At 52.3% G+C, this 18,174-nt stretch overlaps 1 protein-coding gene across 1 annotated transcript in view; it reads right to left on the bottom strand.

Annotated features, from left to right (window-relative positions):
- Window positions 1-420: 420 nt before the first annotated feature.
- LOC144950967 (transforming growth factor-beta-induced protein ig-h3-like) overlaps window positions 421-18,174 on the bottom strand; it is an 86,554-nt gene continuing 68,800 nt past the window's right edge. The window contains exons 13-15 of the mRNA XM_078881155.1: window positions 17,342-17,472; window positions 5,697-5,802; window positions 421-1,330 (exon numbers count right to left, since the gene is read on the bottom strand). Coding sequence (XP_078737281.1) covers window positions 1,233-1,330; window positions 5,697-5,802; window positions 17,342-17,472 — 335 coding nt within the window. The 3' untranslated portion in view covers window positions 421-1,232. The remainder of the gene's footprint in view (window positions 1,331-5,696; window positions 5,803-17,341; window positions 17,473-18,174) is intronic.

Genomic DNA, 18,174 nt, shown 5'->3' with positions numbered 1-18,174 from the left:
GTGTGAGTGGGTGAATGAGAGAGTCGGTGTGTGAGTGGGTGTGTGTGTGTGTGGATGGGTGAGTGTGTGAGTGGGTGAATGAGAGAGTGGGTGAGTGAGTGGGTGAATGAGAGAGTGGGTGAATGAGATAGTCGGTGAGTGAGTGGGCGAGTGTGTGTGTGGATGGGTGAGTGTGTGAGTGGGTGAATGACAGTCGGTGAGTGAGTGAGCGAGTGTGCGCGAGCGGGTTGCACGCATTTACGCATGCTGAACTTCTTTCGCACCGTACATCGCCACCCGTGCACAACGGAGGTGTGGGGCAAGGACAGGGGACTGGACACTCGTGCCAGAGAGAACCCCGTGCGAGTTTGTCCTCGTGACTGCCACTGCAACAACGGGAACACGTTAGCACGGTGATGTCAACGCAATTTTCTATCGGCGATCAGAGCGTGCATCTGCCAGCCACGTCCATCTGAATGCCGCGTTTTGCCCCTGGCGATGATCCGCGTTGGGGCTGATTCTGATGGCAGGCAGGCAGGCAGGGTGGTCGGCCAGCCGGCAAGCAGGCAGGCAGGTAGGTAGGCAGGCAGGCAGTCAGTCAGGCAGGGAGGCAGGTAGGTAGGCAGGCAGGTAGGTAGGTAGGTAGGCAGGCAGGTAGGCAGTCAGTCAGGCATGCATTCAGTCAGTCAGGCAGGCAGTCAGTCAGGCAGGCAGGCAGGCAGGCAGGCAGGCAGGTAGGTAGGCAGTCAGTCAGTCAGGCAGGGTGGCAGGCAAGCTGGCTGGCTGGCAGGCAGTCAGTCAGGCACTCAGGCAGGCAGGCAGGCACTCAGGCAGGCAGGCAGTCAGTCAGGCAGTCAGTCAGTCAGGCAGTCAGTCAGGCAGGCAGTCAGTCAGTCAATCAGGCAGTCAGTCAGTCAGGCAGTCAGTCAGGCAGCCAGTCAGTCAGGCAGTCAGGCAGTCAGTCAGGCAGTCAGGCAGTCAGTCAGGCAGTCAGTCAGGCAGTCAGTCAGGCAGGCAGTCAGTCAGGCAGTCAGGCAGTCAGTCAGGCAGTCAGTCAGTCAGGCAGGCAGTCAGGCAGTCAGTCAGGCAGTCAGGCAGTCAGTCAGGCAGTCAGTCAGTCATGCAGGCAGTCAGGCAGTCAGTCAGGCAGTCAGGCAGTCAGTCAGGCAGGCAGTCAGTCAGTCAGTCAGGCAGTCAGTCAGGCAGGCAGGCAGGCAGGCAAGCTTGCTGGCTGGCTGATAGGGGTTCCACGTCTACCCCGTGCTGGCGGGTGAAATCTTGTCAGCCATTCTCAGGGTGCGGGTCACCACGTGCTTGCCTCGCACGAACTTGATCGCCACCGAATCGGATTCTGTTGAGAGAGAGAGAGAGGAAACGCACCCCCACCCCCCCGAAAAATGTAAACTTCACGAATGCGAACGGTGCCTCTGTGTCGTCCGAACGAACCATATGGTACTCTTAGTTCTTTCGGTAAAGTCACGTAGGTAAAAAATGAAATTAAAATTAATAAAAATAAAACAATAAAAAACAAAAAATCACGACGTTTCGGAGGCAACACAAGTCTCCGTCATCAGGTGGGACCGTCACAGCCAGATGTGCTGCATCAAGTGAGGCAGGGATTCAAGATGCAAGCTCTTAAATACACTTTATACAGCAAATCTGGCTGTGACGGTCCCACCTGATGACGGAGACTTGTGTTGCCTCCGAAACGTCGTGATTTTTTTCATTTTTTTATTTTTATTAATTTTAATTTCATTTTTTACCTACGTGATTTTACCGAAAGAACTAAGAGTATGAATCCTTGCAGTCACGAAAGCTTCAAATCTAGAACCATATGGTGGTCCCCTCCCCTCCTTCAATCAATGAATCAAGTCTTTATTTCTCTAGCACTATTTCGTGCAAAGGATGACATTCAAAGTGCCGTCCGGATGAAAGAAAAAAAATATTGTTAAAAGACTAAATCCCAAGAAGAATAAAAGCAATGTCCACACAAAACAAAATTGCATCATGATGAATATTCTTGGTTTTTTTCGGTAAAGTCACGTGGGTAAAAAAATTAAAATTAATAAAATAAAAATAAAATAAAAATCACGACGTTTCGGAGGCAACACAAGCCTCCGTCTTCAGGTGGAACCGTCACAGCACGATAGCTGTATCAAGTAAATGAGGACTTTACCGACAAAACCCATGAATATGAATCCTTGCAGTCACGAAAGCTTCAAATCTAGAATCATGATGAATGGCTGTCGAAGGCCTATTAAAAAACAACAACACTATAAAAGAATATTAAGTACAAGCGAGTTTGAAAAGGTGAGTTTTTAGTTTTAACTTAAAATCGCTTCACGTCCTCCCCTTACCTATCCCCTACGTACCCCTCTAACCTGACCCCCTACCCTTACCTATCCCCCATGCACCCCTCTATCTTGACCCCCTACCCTTACCTATCCCCTACACACCCCTCTATCTTGACCCCCTACCCTTACCTATCCCCTACGCACCCCTCTATCTTGACCCCCTACCCTTACCTATCCCCTACACACCCCTCTAACTTGACCCCCTACCCTTACCTATCCCCTACGCACCCCTCTATCTTGACCCCCTACCCTTACCTATCCCCTACGCACCCTCTATCTTGACCCCCTACCCTTACCTATCCTTACGTACCCCTCTATCTTGACCCCCTACCCTTACCTATCCCCTATGCACCCCTCTATCTTGACCCCCTACCCTTACCTATCCCCTACGTACCCCTCTATCTTGACCCCCTACCCTTACCTATCCCCTATGCACCCCTCTATCCTGACCCCCTACCCTTACCTATCCCCTACGTACCCCTCTATCTTGACCCCCTACCCTTACCTATCCCCTACACACCCCTCTATCTTGACCCCCTACCCTTACCTATCCCCTACGCACCCCTCTATCTTGACCCCCTACCCTTACCTATCCCCTACGCACCCCTCTAACTTGACCCCCTACCCTTACCTATCCCCTACACACCCCTCTATCCTGACCCCCTACCCTTACCTATCCCCTACGTACCCCTCTATCTTGACCCCCTACCCTTACCTATCCCCTACACACCCCTCTATCTTGACCCCCTACCCTTACCTATCCCCTATGCACCCCTCTATCTTGACCCCCTACCCTTACCTATCCCCTACGTACCCCTCTATCTTGACCCCCTACCCTTACCTATCCCTACGTACCCCTCTATCTTGACCCCCTACCCTTACCTATCCCCTACGCACCCCTCTAACTTGACCCCTTACCTATCCCCTACGCACCCCTCTATCTTGACCCCCTACCCTTACCTATCCCTACGTACCCCTCTATCTTGACCCCCTACCCTTACCTATCCCCTACGCACCCCTCTATCTTGACCCCCTACCCTTACCTATCCCCTACGCACCCCTCTATCTTGACCCCCTACCCTTCCCTATCCCCTACACACCCCTCTATCTTGACCCCCTCCCCTTCCCTATCCCCTACGCACCCCTCTATCTTGACCCCCTACCCTTCCCTATCCCCTACACACCCCTCTATCTTGACCCCCTACCCTTCCCTATCCCCTACACACCCCTCTATCTTGACCCCCTACCCTTCCCTATCCCCTACACACCCCTCTATCTTGACCCCCTCCCCTTCCCTATCCCCTACACACCCCTCTATATTGACCCCCTACCCTTCCCTATCCCCTACACACCCCTCTAACTTGACCCCCTACCCTTACCTATCCCCTACGCACCCCTCTATCTTGACCCCCTACCCTTCCCTATCCCCTACACACCCCTCTATCTTGACCCCCTACCCTTCCCTATCCCCTACGTACCCCTCTATCTTGACCCCCTACCCTTACCTATCCCCTACGCACCCCTCTATCTTGACCCCCTACCCTTACCTATCCCCTACGTACCCCTCTATCTTGACCCCCTACCCTTACCTATCCCCTACGTACCCCTCTATCTTGACCCCCTACCCTTACCTATCCCCTACGTACCCCTCTATCTTGACCCCCTACCCTTCCCTATCCCCTACACACCCCTCTATCTTGACCCCCGACCCTTGCCTATCCCCTACGCACCCCTCTATCTTGACCCCCTACCCTTCCCTATCCCCTACGCACCCCTCTATCTTGACCCCCGACCCTTACCTATCCCCTACGCACCCCTCTATCTTGACCCCCTACCCTTACCTATCCCCCATACACCCCTCTATCTTGACCCCCTACCCTTACCTATCCCCTACGTACCCCTCTAACTTGACCCCTTACCTATCCCCTACGCACCCCTCTATCTTGACCCCCTACCCTTACCTATCCCCTACGCACCCCTTTAACTTGACCCCCTACCCTTACCTATCCCCTACGCCCCTCTCTATCTTGACCCCCTACCCTTCCCTATCCCCTCCGCACCCCTCTATCTTGACCCCCTAACCTTCCCTATCCCCTACGCACCCCTCTAACTTGACCCCCTACCCTTACCTATCCCCTACGCACCCCTCTATCTTGACCCCCTACCCTTACCTATCCCCTACGCACCCCTTTAACTTGACCCCCTACCCTTACCTATCCCCTACGCACCCCTCTATCTTGACCCCCTACCCTTACCTATCCCCTACGCACCCCTCTATCTTGACCCCCTACCCTTCCCTATCCCCTACGCACCCCTCTATCTTGACCCCCTACCCTTACCTATCCCCTACGCACCCCTCTATCTTGACCCCCTACCCTTCCCTATCCCCTACGCACCCCTCTATCTTGACCCCCTACCCTTCCCTATCCCCTACGCACCCCTCTATCTTGACCCCCGACCCTTCCCTATCCCCTACGCACCCCTCTAACTTGACCCCCTACCCTTACCTATCCCCTACGTACCCCTCTATCTTGACCCCCTATCCTTACCTGCCCGCTCATTCCTCGTCCCTCACACGTCTCGTTGCGTTACCGCGCCGCGCCACAGCAACAACAACAAAAGCCGCGTGCCTAGACGTGCGGTTTTGTTTTCCATCAGCAAAAATTGTCTGCTGATATCAATTTGCACGTGGTGATGATGAGCTACTTCGTCGAGCAGGTAAAGTCCCCATTGGGCTTTGTATAGCCCAGTGGTGGCCTTACCTGGTAAAATATCTTCTTGGTTATTTCGGTAATGTCACGTAGAATGGAAATAATAAAATAATAAAAATAAAACATTAAAATAATTCTCGCTCTGTCTTCTCGACAGACCTGTTCTTCACCTGAGGACGGCTGCTTGCGTTGTGGCCGAAACGTCGTGAGAATTATTTTATTATGTTTTGTTTTTATTATTTTATTATTTCCCTTCTACGTGACTTTACCGAAAGAACCAAGAAGATGAATCCCTGCAGTCACGAAAGAAGCTTTAAATCGAAATAAAATCGTTTTAGTTCATAGTTTAGTTCATAGTTTAGTTACACTGATAGTTCTCACCAACCCCGCCCCCCTCCCTCCCGATACATTCCATTCATTGGCTACCACATTCTGATGAGCCCCCCCTTCTCCTCCCCCGTCAACTTGCTTTTAAGGGCTTACATCTTGAATCATTGCCTCACTTGATGCAGCAAATCTGGCTGTGACGGTCCCACCTGATGACGGAGACTTGTATTGCCTCCGAAACGTCGTGATTTTTATTGTTTTATTTTATTAATTTCATTTCTTACCTACGTGACTTTACCGAAAGAACTAAGTGTATAGTTCTCACCAGAGGGCAGCAAGACGGAGTCGATGGCGTGGATCACCCCGTTCGTGGCCATTAAATCCGCCTGCACGACGTCGTGGCCAGCAACAGAGAGGACTCCATCCCGGGTCTGCCACACGCGACAACAACAACAACAACATATTCTTAGGTTTTTTCGTTAAAGTCACGTAGGTAAAACATCAAAATTAATAAAAATAAAATAAAATAAAAAAATCACTTGATGCAGCTAATCTGGCTGTGACGGTCCCACCTGATGACGGAGACTTGTGTTGCCTCCGAAACGTCGTGATTTTTTATTTTATTTTTTATTAATTTTGATGTTTTACCTACGTGACTTTACCGAAAAAACCTAAGAATATGAATCCTTGCAGTCACGAAAGCTTCAAATCTAGAATTAACAACAACAACACATTGCTCTACGGAATGATAACACTGGCCATCAAACTTTTTCTGGCATAAGGTATTCCAACGGGTTTTAAGGTAATTTTGGGGTGCCGATTCCAAATCTGGCATCAGTTTTTGTCTATCACATCAAGTTTTTGAGATATCAAATATTGCATTTTCAATAAAAACTGCGGAAGAAAAATATTAAATAAATGTGGATATCTACATAAAATGATATTATAAACACACTATCCTAAAAATACAGCACCGTATTTTAACACTAAAGCAGTCACTGACTCGCAACAACTTGCAATCATAAGTGACAGAGTTAATTTCGGGTAAAATCAATGAAAATGGGGTATGCCGATAGCATGAAAATTAGATGCGATAGAGCAAATCTGAGATCAGATTTGGAAAATCAGCACCCTGAAATTAGTCTAGAACAGCTGCAAAAGTCCAGGCCAGAAAAAAAATTCATATTTTTTGTTGACCAGTGTTACCGATGAGTATGTTGCATTGTTCGTCAGAAACATGACCAAGCGTCTTCCCGTCAATCGAGCAACCCCTCCACTCCGTCCCGTCCCTCCCCGATAGCCCTTCCGTGACCCCCACGTGCCCTCTGTCATGGTCACTCATTCCTCGGCCCTTGAAACGCCCTTGGCATCTACATCCTTCTGTATTGTTGTTACCGCTTTTAAATTAAGGCATAGCTCTCTAAATATAAAATAAGAGACGTGTGTGTGTGTAACGAACTCCGGGCGTCATCCTCACAACAGCAACGGATTTTGGCTACGAGCCGTCGTCGCGCGGCGCTTTCAGACGCGCTTCTGCGTCCGTCTGGAACGTTCCTTCCTTCCGATGTTAAGAAGCCGCTGGAGCCACGTGCACTTTTAAATCGTCATCTATATTGACAAACTCACTTCTTTAGAACTGCTTTTTGTACTTAGTTTGTTGTCATTTGCCCGCACCTCCATTTAGCGCGGTAGGCTACAATCGAATGCGAAAGAGGTTCAATGTGTAATGCGGGCGTAAGCGACCTTCCGGAGGTGACGTCACGGGGGGTGGAGTCATGTGACGTGGGGGTAAGGTTCGGGGCTTTAAGCGGGTAAACCGGAAGGGGAAGGCAGTCGGGGTGTGAGCGGAAAAGAGTGAGGCCACGCGGGCAAGTGTGGAGAAGGGGGGGCGCCGACGGCGATCGGGAGCCAACCCCGAAGATAAGAGCAAGCTGCGGAGTGGTGTGCAGCTGGGGAGGAGACAGCCAGGAGGGCTGCGAGTTAGAGGCAGCGGTGTGGCTGCCAGGAGGAGCTGCGGAGAGAGAGAGAGAGGGGGCTGCTTGATAGAGGCAGCGGTGTGGCTGCCAGGAGGAGCTGCGGAGGGAGAGAGAGAGAGCAAGAAGCTGTGAGAGCTGCGGAGGGAGAAGAGCAGCAGAGAGTACAGCCAAGGGGGGCTGTGTGAGAGGAACAGCAGCGGAGCTGCTGTTGGGGATCGGGCCGACATTGGAGTCAGCACCGTGGAGAAGCTACAGAGTAAAGACAGCCGTGTGGGTGTACAGCACGAACCGAATAATAAAGGACACTGAGCCAGACATCGTGGTCCAGTCGTTTATTACACTGGTGTCGGAAGTGCAACGGCATGTCGAAACAAGTGAGGAAGAAAGTTAATCCGGCGCCTGCATCGGCTTCTTCGTCCGACGACGACGAACTCCCTCCAACCACGGATCCTGTTGGGGTGGTGGAGGAGAGCCAGGCTGAGGCGACCACGGGAACGGGTGTGGAGGATGTTGGCGCGGTGGCGGGTCCGTCGACATCATCAGACGCGGATCAACGATGGCAAGCGATGGCGGTACAACTGGAGGCACTTCAGGACGTCCTGGCGCATCTATGCCATCTCGTCGCGCCAGGGACGATGGATGATGCAAGTGGTGCTCCGCGGGCCGCCACGTTGCCTGTCCTGCCGCCGCCATTGCCCACGCGGCAAGAGGCCGCCATTTTGCGCGCTCCGTGGCGCCAAACCGCCATCTTGGCCACGCCGCGGGCCGACGCCATTTTGAATTTGCCATCACAACCACCACCATTGGAAGACGGCGGGAAGAGGAGTCGGAGTCGCCACCTTACAACAGTTAAAGAATTTTCCGTCGGTGGGGACTGGAGCGCGTTCGCCTGCCGCTTCTTGGCGGCGGTACGCACAGCAAGATGGACCGATGCGGAGGCTTTGGAGGTGTTGCCGACTCTTCTGGACGACGAATCTGTCCGATTCTTCCGTTCCATAGCGACCGATAAGAAGGCAACTTTACGTGGTGTTTTTCAAGAAATGGCCGATGCTTATGAGCCACCAGATGATGCGCATCGGCGATTCGCTCAACGACAACGAGCACCAGAGGAGTCGCCCGTGGCGTTCAGGGGTGCGGTGCTGGAGCTGGCCATGGCAGCTTATCCTGAGACGCCACAGGACCTGCTTGAGCCTCTCATATTAGGGAAAATGTTGGAGTTGTCTCGGGATCTAGGGATCCCCATGCCTGTGTGTGGGCATGAGAAGCTAACTTCCCGGATGGCTGCTAAGTGTCTCGATGCGCAATTCAACCTCCGTCGCTGGAAACAAGTGACGGCGTGGACGGGGGGGCCCGTCAAAGAAGGGGATGCGCTGGGGTGGGACCCTGCGCAGGCCGTCTATGTTCCGGATGACCGGGGCCCTCAACAACTGACGGCCGCCTCCGCTCCATGGACGGGACGCGGCGGGCCGAGACCGCGCGCGATGCTACCAGAACGGGGCCGTCAGGAGGCGAGGCCTGCGCTTCGGCGCAACGAGGCCGAATGTTTCCGCTGCGGGCGTAGGGGCCACTACGCCAGAGACTGCTGGGCCCGCTTCCCGGCTCCGCCGCAGCAGGAGGCCTCGGCACCGGTCAAGTCGGCTAAAGATCCTCCGAAACAGGCATGTCGGCACGCACCAGACACTCGGCAAGGCTTTCCACCTCACCCACCACCTGTGTTGCGCGATCCTATTGTTGTTGTTAAAGAAAGGCCATCGACGGGGCCTTGTCATTCAGTTACGCAGTGGCGCAAATTGGCACGGAGAGTTGTCGCGGCCGCTACGGGTTCGTCCACTGTACCGGGGTCCATACAAGGTGTGGACGTGCGCATTTTGGTCGACTCGGGGGCGTCTGCGACTATTATATTGGATGTCATTTTCCATCTGTTGGGCATTCCGTCGGGGGCTGTGCGTCCGGTTTATGGGTCGTGCGTCGCTGCGAACGGGGGTAGCATGGGCATCGTGGGTCAGGTGGATGCTAAGATATCTATTGGGGATGTGTCGGCCTCGGGTGTTGTGTTGATATCGAGATCTTTGGCGGTTCCTTGTTTGTTAGGCACCGATTTTTTGGCTAAGATGCCCATTTTGATCAAAATCAATGAGAATTGTATTGAACTGCCGGGGGGCCGTCAAATCTCGTTTCTGCCGTCGCCCTGGGGGCGACCTGCTTCGGCCGTACAAGTGCAGGCGCTGTCCGTCGCATCTGTGGACATTCCACCTGGTACACAGATGCTTATACCCTTGCGGTATCGGAAGCCCCTGCCTGATCGGCTAGGAGCAGTAGGGGTCTTGTTGTCACCGTCCGCCACGATAACAACCGGGTTGGCGTTAGTGGGGGCACAGACCATCGTCCGGCCGGATCAATTACCGTTTTTACAGGTGCTTAATGCGGGGGGAGAAAACGTCCGTGTCCCGGCCGGTACGGTTGTGGCACATGCCACTACGGCGTTTGCGACCCATGATTGTCCACATAGCCGGGGAGTTGTTGCTGGGGTTTCCGAGCCAAGGAGTTCGGATGATCGTTGGGTTGCTCAATTATGTGACGAAAATTCTTCCCTGTCCATGGAGCAACGTGGTGCGCTGCGTAAATTGTTGTTGACATATTCCGATGTGTTCAGCTCCGATGATTTGGATTTGGGCCGCACTTCCTTGCTTTACCATCACATTGAGACGGGCGATGCTGCCCCTATTCGATTAAATTCGCATCGGATGAGTCCTGCGGAGCGAGAACACGTACGGGGGGCAGTGGAAGACATGTTGGCTGCGGACATTATATCGCCATCTAACAGCCCATGGGGCGCTCCAGTCGTCTTGGTTAAGAAGAAGGATGGCAAATTGCGATTTTGTGTTGATTTCCGCAAATTGAATAAGATATCGGTGGCAGATGCGTACCCCCTGCCGCGTATGGATGACTCCCTCGACGCATTGTCGGGGGCTAAGTTCTTTTCCACACTGGACCTCTCTTCGGGATTTTGGCAGCTTCCCCTTGACGAGTCCTCACGGGAGAAAACCGCTTTCCGTACGCCGCAGGGGTTATTTCAATTCAACTGTCTCCCGATGGGATTGAATGCGGCCCCTGCTACATTTCAAAGATTGATGGAGCTCGTTTTGACGGGGTTGCAGTGGGAGACATGTCTTATATATTTGGACGATATCATTGTCTTCAGCCGCACATTCGATGAACATTTGACGCGGCTGGAGACAGTGTTCACGAGGATGCGTTCTGCCAAATTGAAATTCAAACCAAAGAAATGTCACCTACTGCAACGGTCCGTCCGCTATTTGGGGCACATTGTGAGCGCTGAGGGAGTGTCCACGGATCCGGAAAAGACGGCGTGCGTCCGGGATTGGCCGACTCCGGCCACCGTGGGGGATGTTCGGCGGTTTTTGGGATTTGCCTCGTATTACCGAAGATTCGTGCCGGGTTTTGCGACGATTGCGAGGCCTTTGCATCTCCTTACGGGTAAAGGACGGAAGTTTGGTTGGGGACAGCCGGAGGAGGCGGCCTTTCGGAGTCTGCGTGATCTATTGGCCACGGCCCCAACATTGGATTATCCCGATTTCGATCACCCATTCATTCTTGATACGGACGCGAGTGACACAGGTATTGGGGCGGTGTTATCACAGTCTAAAGGGGGTGTAGAGCGTGTCGTGGCGTATGGTAGCCGAGTCTTGTTTCCTGCGGAAACCCGCTACTGTGTCACTCGCAGAGAACTATTGGCGTTTTTTTTTTTTTTTCCTACGGCAATTTCGACCATACCTCTACGGTCGTTCTTTTATTGTGCGTACGGATCATGCGGCCTTGCAATATGCCCTTAAAATTGACCAGCCATCCGGACAGTTGGCACGTTGGTTGGACACGCTACAGGAATTTTCCTTCCAAATTCAACATCGGAAGGGTGTGCGCCATGCGAACGCTGACGCACTTTCCAGATTACCGCGGCGCGCCCCTTGTAAATGTGAGTCGGGGACGCATAGGTGTTCGCCGATTCCAAACCCCCCTCAGCCGCTCACGTTGGCCGTCGAGAAGTCGGACACTCCGATGGAACCGGGACCGGCTGACGGGGTTTTGAATCTGCCGCGGTCTGTCTGGATCCGGGAACAGATGATGGATGAGTCATTGGTGTCCTTGCGGAAGCGGTCTGCTAAGGACAATGGGAGTCCGAGTACGGCTGTGGGGCCGCAAACCGCTCTCCGAGATGGTCTGCTTATGTGGCGGGAGGGGTTCCAGGAACGTTGGCGCCTGGTGGTACCAACGTCCTTGCGGTTCGAGTTGATTAGAACCCTCCATTGTGACACTCTCTTACATTTAGGGGTGCAGAAGACCTTGTTGACGTTGCAACGTCATTATTTTTGGCACGGCATGGCGACAGATGTCGTAGGGCACGTGCGCGCGTGCCCTGCGTGTGCACAACGTAAGCCGCCGAAACATCCTTACGTGCCGCCTCTCCAGTCGATTCAGGTGTCTCGAGTCAATGAATTGGTGGCACTGGACATATTGGGACCTTTTCCACCATCGGCGAGGGGTAATAAATATTTGCTGGTGGGGGTTGAGTACCTCTCCCGTTGGCCGATGGCCTGGCCGTTGCCTGATCAGTCGGCCGCGGCCATTACCGACGCCTTTTTGTTTGGGTATATTATGGATAAGGGGGCGCCTGAGAGACTCCTCACGGACCAGGGCAGGAATTTCTCTTCTAAATTATTGGCGGAAGTGTGCGCGGGCCTTGGGACTAAGAAAGTACGGACATCCCCATACCATCCGCAGACGGATGGTATGGTTGAACGGCTGAACAGGACATTGTCTGCCATGCTTTGCCATACCGTGAGTGAACAACAATCAGATTGGGATCTGCACATCCCCGGGGTGCTTTCGGCGTACAGGATGACGCCTCATGCGGCTACGGGATATTCGCCGTTTTACCTTATGTATGGTCGGGAAAACGTGCCGCCGGTGGATGTGCAATTGGGAACTGGGGTGAAGGGACCTCGGAAACCACTTCCTGAATACATTCAGGACACGGTTCGCCGAGTCACGGAGGCGCGGGAGAATGCCCGCGTGGCTACGGCCAAAGCCCAGGCCCGGAACGAGCGATATGCGCGACGGTCTGAGGGGGAGTGCCCTTGGAAGGTTGGGGACCTAGCCTGGCTTCATTGTCCACAGGTACGTCCGGGGACCTCGCCGAAATTGCACAAACCCTGGCATGGTCCCGTACGCCTCATTGCGGTTCCCAACCCACAGACAGCACGCGTCCAGATTGGGTCTCGTCGCTGGGTTGTGCATACGTCGCGCTTGAAACCATATGTTGCTCCCTTACATGATGCGTCATCCCCCAATGTTGCCTTGCCGGGGTCTGTTGCTGCTGACTCTCCCCTGCCTGCGTCCATTGATTTTGCTAGAGCGCCTGTCGTACCTGTTCCAGACAGGCCGGCCGTGACATTGCGGGGGACGAGGGGCCCTGCTCGGAGGACGCCTGCCAGGTCTGCGGGACCTTCGAGCCCTGCAGCCCTTCCGACCCAGCTGCGGGCACGGTCACAGGACAAGCCCAAGACTAACTCTTTAGAGACACGGGACGGCGGTGGACTTCCAGCTGCGACAGGGGGATTACCCCCTGTCGTTCCTAGACTTTCATCGCGTTCCCGTTCTGCGAGTGGGCCGCCGGCCGTCCGGGACGGGCCGGCGACCCGCACACGTTCCAAATCGCTTACGTTTCGTTGAGTGTTGTTGTCTTGTTATTTTCTTCTTACAGTTGTATTTATTGCATGCTTTTGTACGATCGTTGATGTTGATTGCGTTGTTGTTGTTCTTGCTGTTACATTATATGCTTAGTGTCCTTTAGGGGGGGAAGCTCGGTTCGCCGCATTACGATTTGCTATTGGTCAGCCGAGGTCGGCTGGGATTTTTCTACGGGGGAGGGTGGTGTAATGCGGGCGTAAGCGACCTTCCGGAGGTGACGTCACGGGGGGTGGAGTCATGTGACGTGGGGGTAAGGTTCGGGGCTTTAAGCGGGTAAACCGGAAGGGGAAGGCAGTCGGGGTGTGAGCGGAAAAGAGTGAGGCCACGCGGGCAAGTGTGGAGAAGGGGGGGCGCCGACGGCGATCGGGAGCCAACCCCGAAGATAAGAGCAAGCTGCGGAGTGGTGTGCAGCTGGGGAGGAGACAGCCAGGAGGGCTGCGAGTTAGAGGCAGCGGTGTGGCTGCCAGGAGGAGCTGCGGAGAGAGAGAGAGAGGGGGCTGCTTGATAGAGGCAGCGGTGTGGCTGCCAGGAGGAGCTGCGGAGGGAGAGAGAGAGAGCAAGAAGCTGTGAGAGCTGCGGAGGGAGAAGAGCAGCAGAGAGTACAGCCAAGGGGGGCTGTGTGAGAGGAACAGCAGCGGAGCTGCTGTTGGGGATCGGGCCGACATTGGAGTCAGCACCGTGGAGAAGCTACAGAGTAAAGACAGCCGTGTGGGTGTACAGCACGAACCGAATAATAAAGGACACTGAGCCAGACATCGTGGTCCAGTCGTTTATTACAAATGTTACATAGAAATGAGAATTTTGATTGGTGTTTATTTCTTTTGGTGGCCTTGGCCCATCCGTGGAATTCCACAACTCCCCCTAACATGGGCAAGTCTGTCAATTGGATAACCAATGTGTGAGTACGTATGCGTCCCATAGACTCACACAGAGACCCATAGACTTGCATAGAGACCCATAGACTCACACAGAGACCCATAGACTTGCATAGAGACCCATAGACTCACACAGAGACCCACAGACTTGCAAAGAGACCCATAGACTCACACAGAAACCCACAGACTTGCATAGAGACCCATAGACTCACGCAGAGACCCACAGACTTGCATAGAGACCCATAGACTCACACAGAGACCCACAGACTTGCAAAGAGACCCATAGACTCACAAAGAGACCCACAGACTTGCATAAAGACCCATAGACTCACACAGAAACCCACAGACTTGCAAAGAGACCCATAGACTCACACAGAGACCCACAGACTTGCATAGAGACCCATAGACTCACACAGAAACCCACAGACTTGCATAGAGACCCATAGACTCACACAGAGACCCACAGACTTGCATAGAGACCCATAGACTCACACAGAGACCCACAGACTTGCATAGAGACCCATAGACTCACACAGAGACCCACAGACTTGCAAAGAGACCCATAGACTCACACAGAGACCCACAGACTTGCATAGAGACCCATAGACTCACACAGAGACCCACAGACTTGCATAGAGACCCATAGACTCACACAGAGACCCACAGACTTGCATAGAGACCCATAGACTCACACAGAGACCCACAGACTTGCATAGAGACCCATAGACTCACACAGAGACCCACAGACTTGCATAGAGACCCATAGACTCACACAGAGACCCACAGACTTGCATAGAGACCCATAGACTCACACATAGACCCACAGACTTGCATAGAGACCCATAGACTCACACAGAGACCCACAGACTTGCATAGAGACCCATAGACTCACACAGAGACCCACAGACTTGCATAGAGACCCATAGACTCACACAGAGACCCACAGACTTGCATAGAGACCCATAGACTCACACAGAGACCCCCAGACTTGCATAGAGACCCATAGACTCACACATAGACCCACAGACTTGCATAGAGACCCATAGACTCACACAGAGAGCCACAGACTTGCATAGAGACCCATAGACTCACACAGAGACCCACAGACTTGCATAGAGACCCATAGACTCACACAGAGACCCACAGACTTGCAAAGAGACCCATAGACTTACACAGAAACCCACAGACTTGCATAGAGACCCATAGACTCACACAGAGACCCACAGACTTGCAAAGAGACCCATAGACTCACACAGAGACCCACAGACTTGCATAGAGACCCATATACTCACACATAGACCCACAGACTTGCATAGAGACCCATAGACTCACACAGAGACCCACAGACTTGCAAAGAGACCCATAGACTCACACAGAGACCCACAGACTTTCAAAGAGACCCATAGACTCACACGGAGACCCACAGACTTGCATAGAGACCCATAGACTCACACAGAAACCCACAGACTTGCATAGAGACCCATAGACTCACACAGAGACCCACAGACTTGCATAGAGACCCATAGACTCACACAGAGACCCACAGACTTGCATAGAGACCCATAGACTCACACATAGACCCACAGACTTGCATAGAGACCCATAGACTCACACAGAGAGCCACAGACTTGCATAGAGACCCATAGACTCACACAGAGACCCACAGACTTGCATAGAGACCCATAGACTCACACAGAGACCCACAGACTTGCAAAGAGACCCATAGACTCACACAGAAACCCACAGACTTGCATAGAGACCCATAGACTCACACAGAGACCCACAGACTTGCAAAGAGACCCATAGACTCACACAGAGACCCACAGACTTGCATAGAGACCCATATACTCACACATAGACCCACAGACTTGCATAGAGACCCATAGACTCACACAGAGACCCACAGACTTGCAAAGAGACCCATAGACTCACACAGAGACCCACAGACTTTCAAAGAGACCCATAGACTCACACGGAGACCCACAGACTTGCATAGAGACCCATAGACTCACACAGAAACCCACAGACTTGCATAGAGACCCATAGACTCACACAGAGACCCACAGACTTGCATAGAGACCCATAGACTCACACAGAAACCCACAGACTTGCATAGAGACCCATAGACTCACACAGAGACCCACAGACTTGCATAGAGACCCATAGACTCACACAGAGACCCACAGACTTGCATAGAGACCCATACACTCGCATGTATCCTGAACTTCTTTCGCACCGACCGTAATCGGAGGTGCGGGGGAAGGACAACAAACTAAACACACAAAAAGCAGTTCTAAAGAAATTAGTTTTCAACACAGACGACTAAAAGCGCGTAGCTCCAGCGGGCTTCCTAATATCGGAAGGAAGAACGTTCCAGACGGCCAACTGAAGCGCATTCTGAAAGCGCTGCATGATGCCCGTGAGATTTCGATTTAAAGCTTTCGTGACTGCAGGGATTCATCTTCTTGGTTCTTTCGGTAAAGTCACGTGGAAGGGAAATAATAAAATAATAAAATTAAAACATAATAAAATACAATTCTCACGACGTTTCGGCCACAACGCAAGCAGCCGTTCTCAGGTGAAAAACAGGTCTGTCGGAAAGACAGCGTCTGAATGACGCTGTTTTTCCGACAGACCTGTTCTTCTGAATGAGACGCTGTCTTTCCGACAGACCTGTTCTTCACCTGAGGACGGCTGCTTGCGTTGTTGCCGAAACGTCGTGAGAATTATTTTATTATGTTTCATTTTTATTATTTTATTATTTCCCTTCTACGTGACTTTACCGAAAGAACCAAGTAGATGATACCCGTGAGCTCCATCTTTGTCCGATTGACCGCGAGGACTTACGGCAAGTGACCCGGCAGCTCTCGTTCCCTGATCGAAACGTCTTCTTCTTTTTAAATCCTTTATATTAAGTTCACTTGCTTGCTTGCTTGCGCGCTTACGTACCGTGCAAATCTTCCGGTCGTTTTTTAACCCACTTCCCGTGATCCAATCGAGCTGACATTTTGCACACAGACTCGTTGTGCGTGACAATGAATTTTCGTGACAAAAAAATCCAAAATTTTACACTGTTTATGGAATTCTTTAAAAATATTTATTTACCAATTGGTTAATGCTGGCACACAATCATCTGACCCATAGATGGCAGCCATCTCAAGCCAGAGGACGAAAGGACTCTAGCCGCCCCGATGCCACGCATATAAAGGATTTATAGTGAAAAAAATTAGTTTTTACGGGTTAATTTTTTCAGAAGTGCACAACAGTCGTCAGGGTCGCGATCAAACCCACGCGCCAGCTCCCCTCCCCCTCACCACCGCCACCACGACCGGCTCACCCCTCCTCCTCACCTGCACGAGCTCCAGGCCACCACCCTGCAGCGTGGTAAGGAAAGTGGCGGAGCCTGGTGGCACCCCGCCCTTCACCACCACGCCATTCGTCACATGGAACTTCAGAATCTCGGCTTGCTGCTTCGCGCTACCTGCAGATCGTCATCATCATTGGCATCAAATTAATTTTCATCGTCGTCATCATCGTCGTCATCGTCATTATGAATCACAATAGCTTGCTGCACTCGTCAAGGAGTTTCAATTGCCATGCCCGGAGGAAACAAACCGGTGGACCTCTGGATATAAAGTCCAGTTTGTAGGAATAACGGTGCCTTGTGGGTTCGATCGCGTAAATGTGTCGTGAAACCTACATACACCCAGCACAGGCAATTAGTAAGGCTTTGACTGCAGGAATCCATATTCTTGGTTCTTTCGGTAAAGTCGCGTAGATAGAAAATTTACAAATAAATAAATTAAAATAAAAGCAAAAACCCCACGAAGTTTCGATCACAACACAAGCGGTCTCCATCTTCGTAGCAGCAGCGGGTATTGGCTAACCGTCCTACAAAGACGGTCACTGCATCACCCGCTTTCTGATGCGCTTCAGCGGCCGTCTGGAACGCTCTTCTTGCCGATATCAGGAAGCCACTGGAGCTATGTACTTTTAAATCATCTAGATTGAAAACTAATTTCTTTAGAACGGCTTTTTCTCTTTAGTTTGTTGTCCTTCCCCAGCACCTCCGATTAGCACGGCTGGCTAAGTATGGTGCGAAAGAAGTTCAACATACATGCGAGTGTATGGGTCTCTGTGCAAGTCTGTGGGTCTCTGTGTGAGTCTATGGGTCTTTGTGTCT

Source organism: Lampetra fluviatilis, chromosome 60, assembly GCF_964198595.1.
Source record: "Lampetra fluviatilis chromosome 60, kcLamFluv1.1, whole genome shotgun sequence".
NCBI classification, from domain to species: Eukaryota; Metazoa; Chordata; class Hyperoartia; order Petromyzontiformes; family Petromyzontidae; genus Lampetra; species Lampetra fluviatilis.
This window is presented reverse-complemented; position numbering and strand designations above follow the sequence as displayed.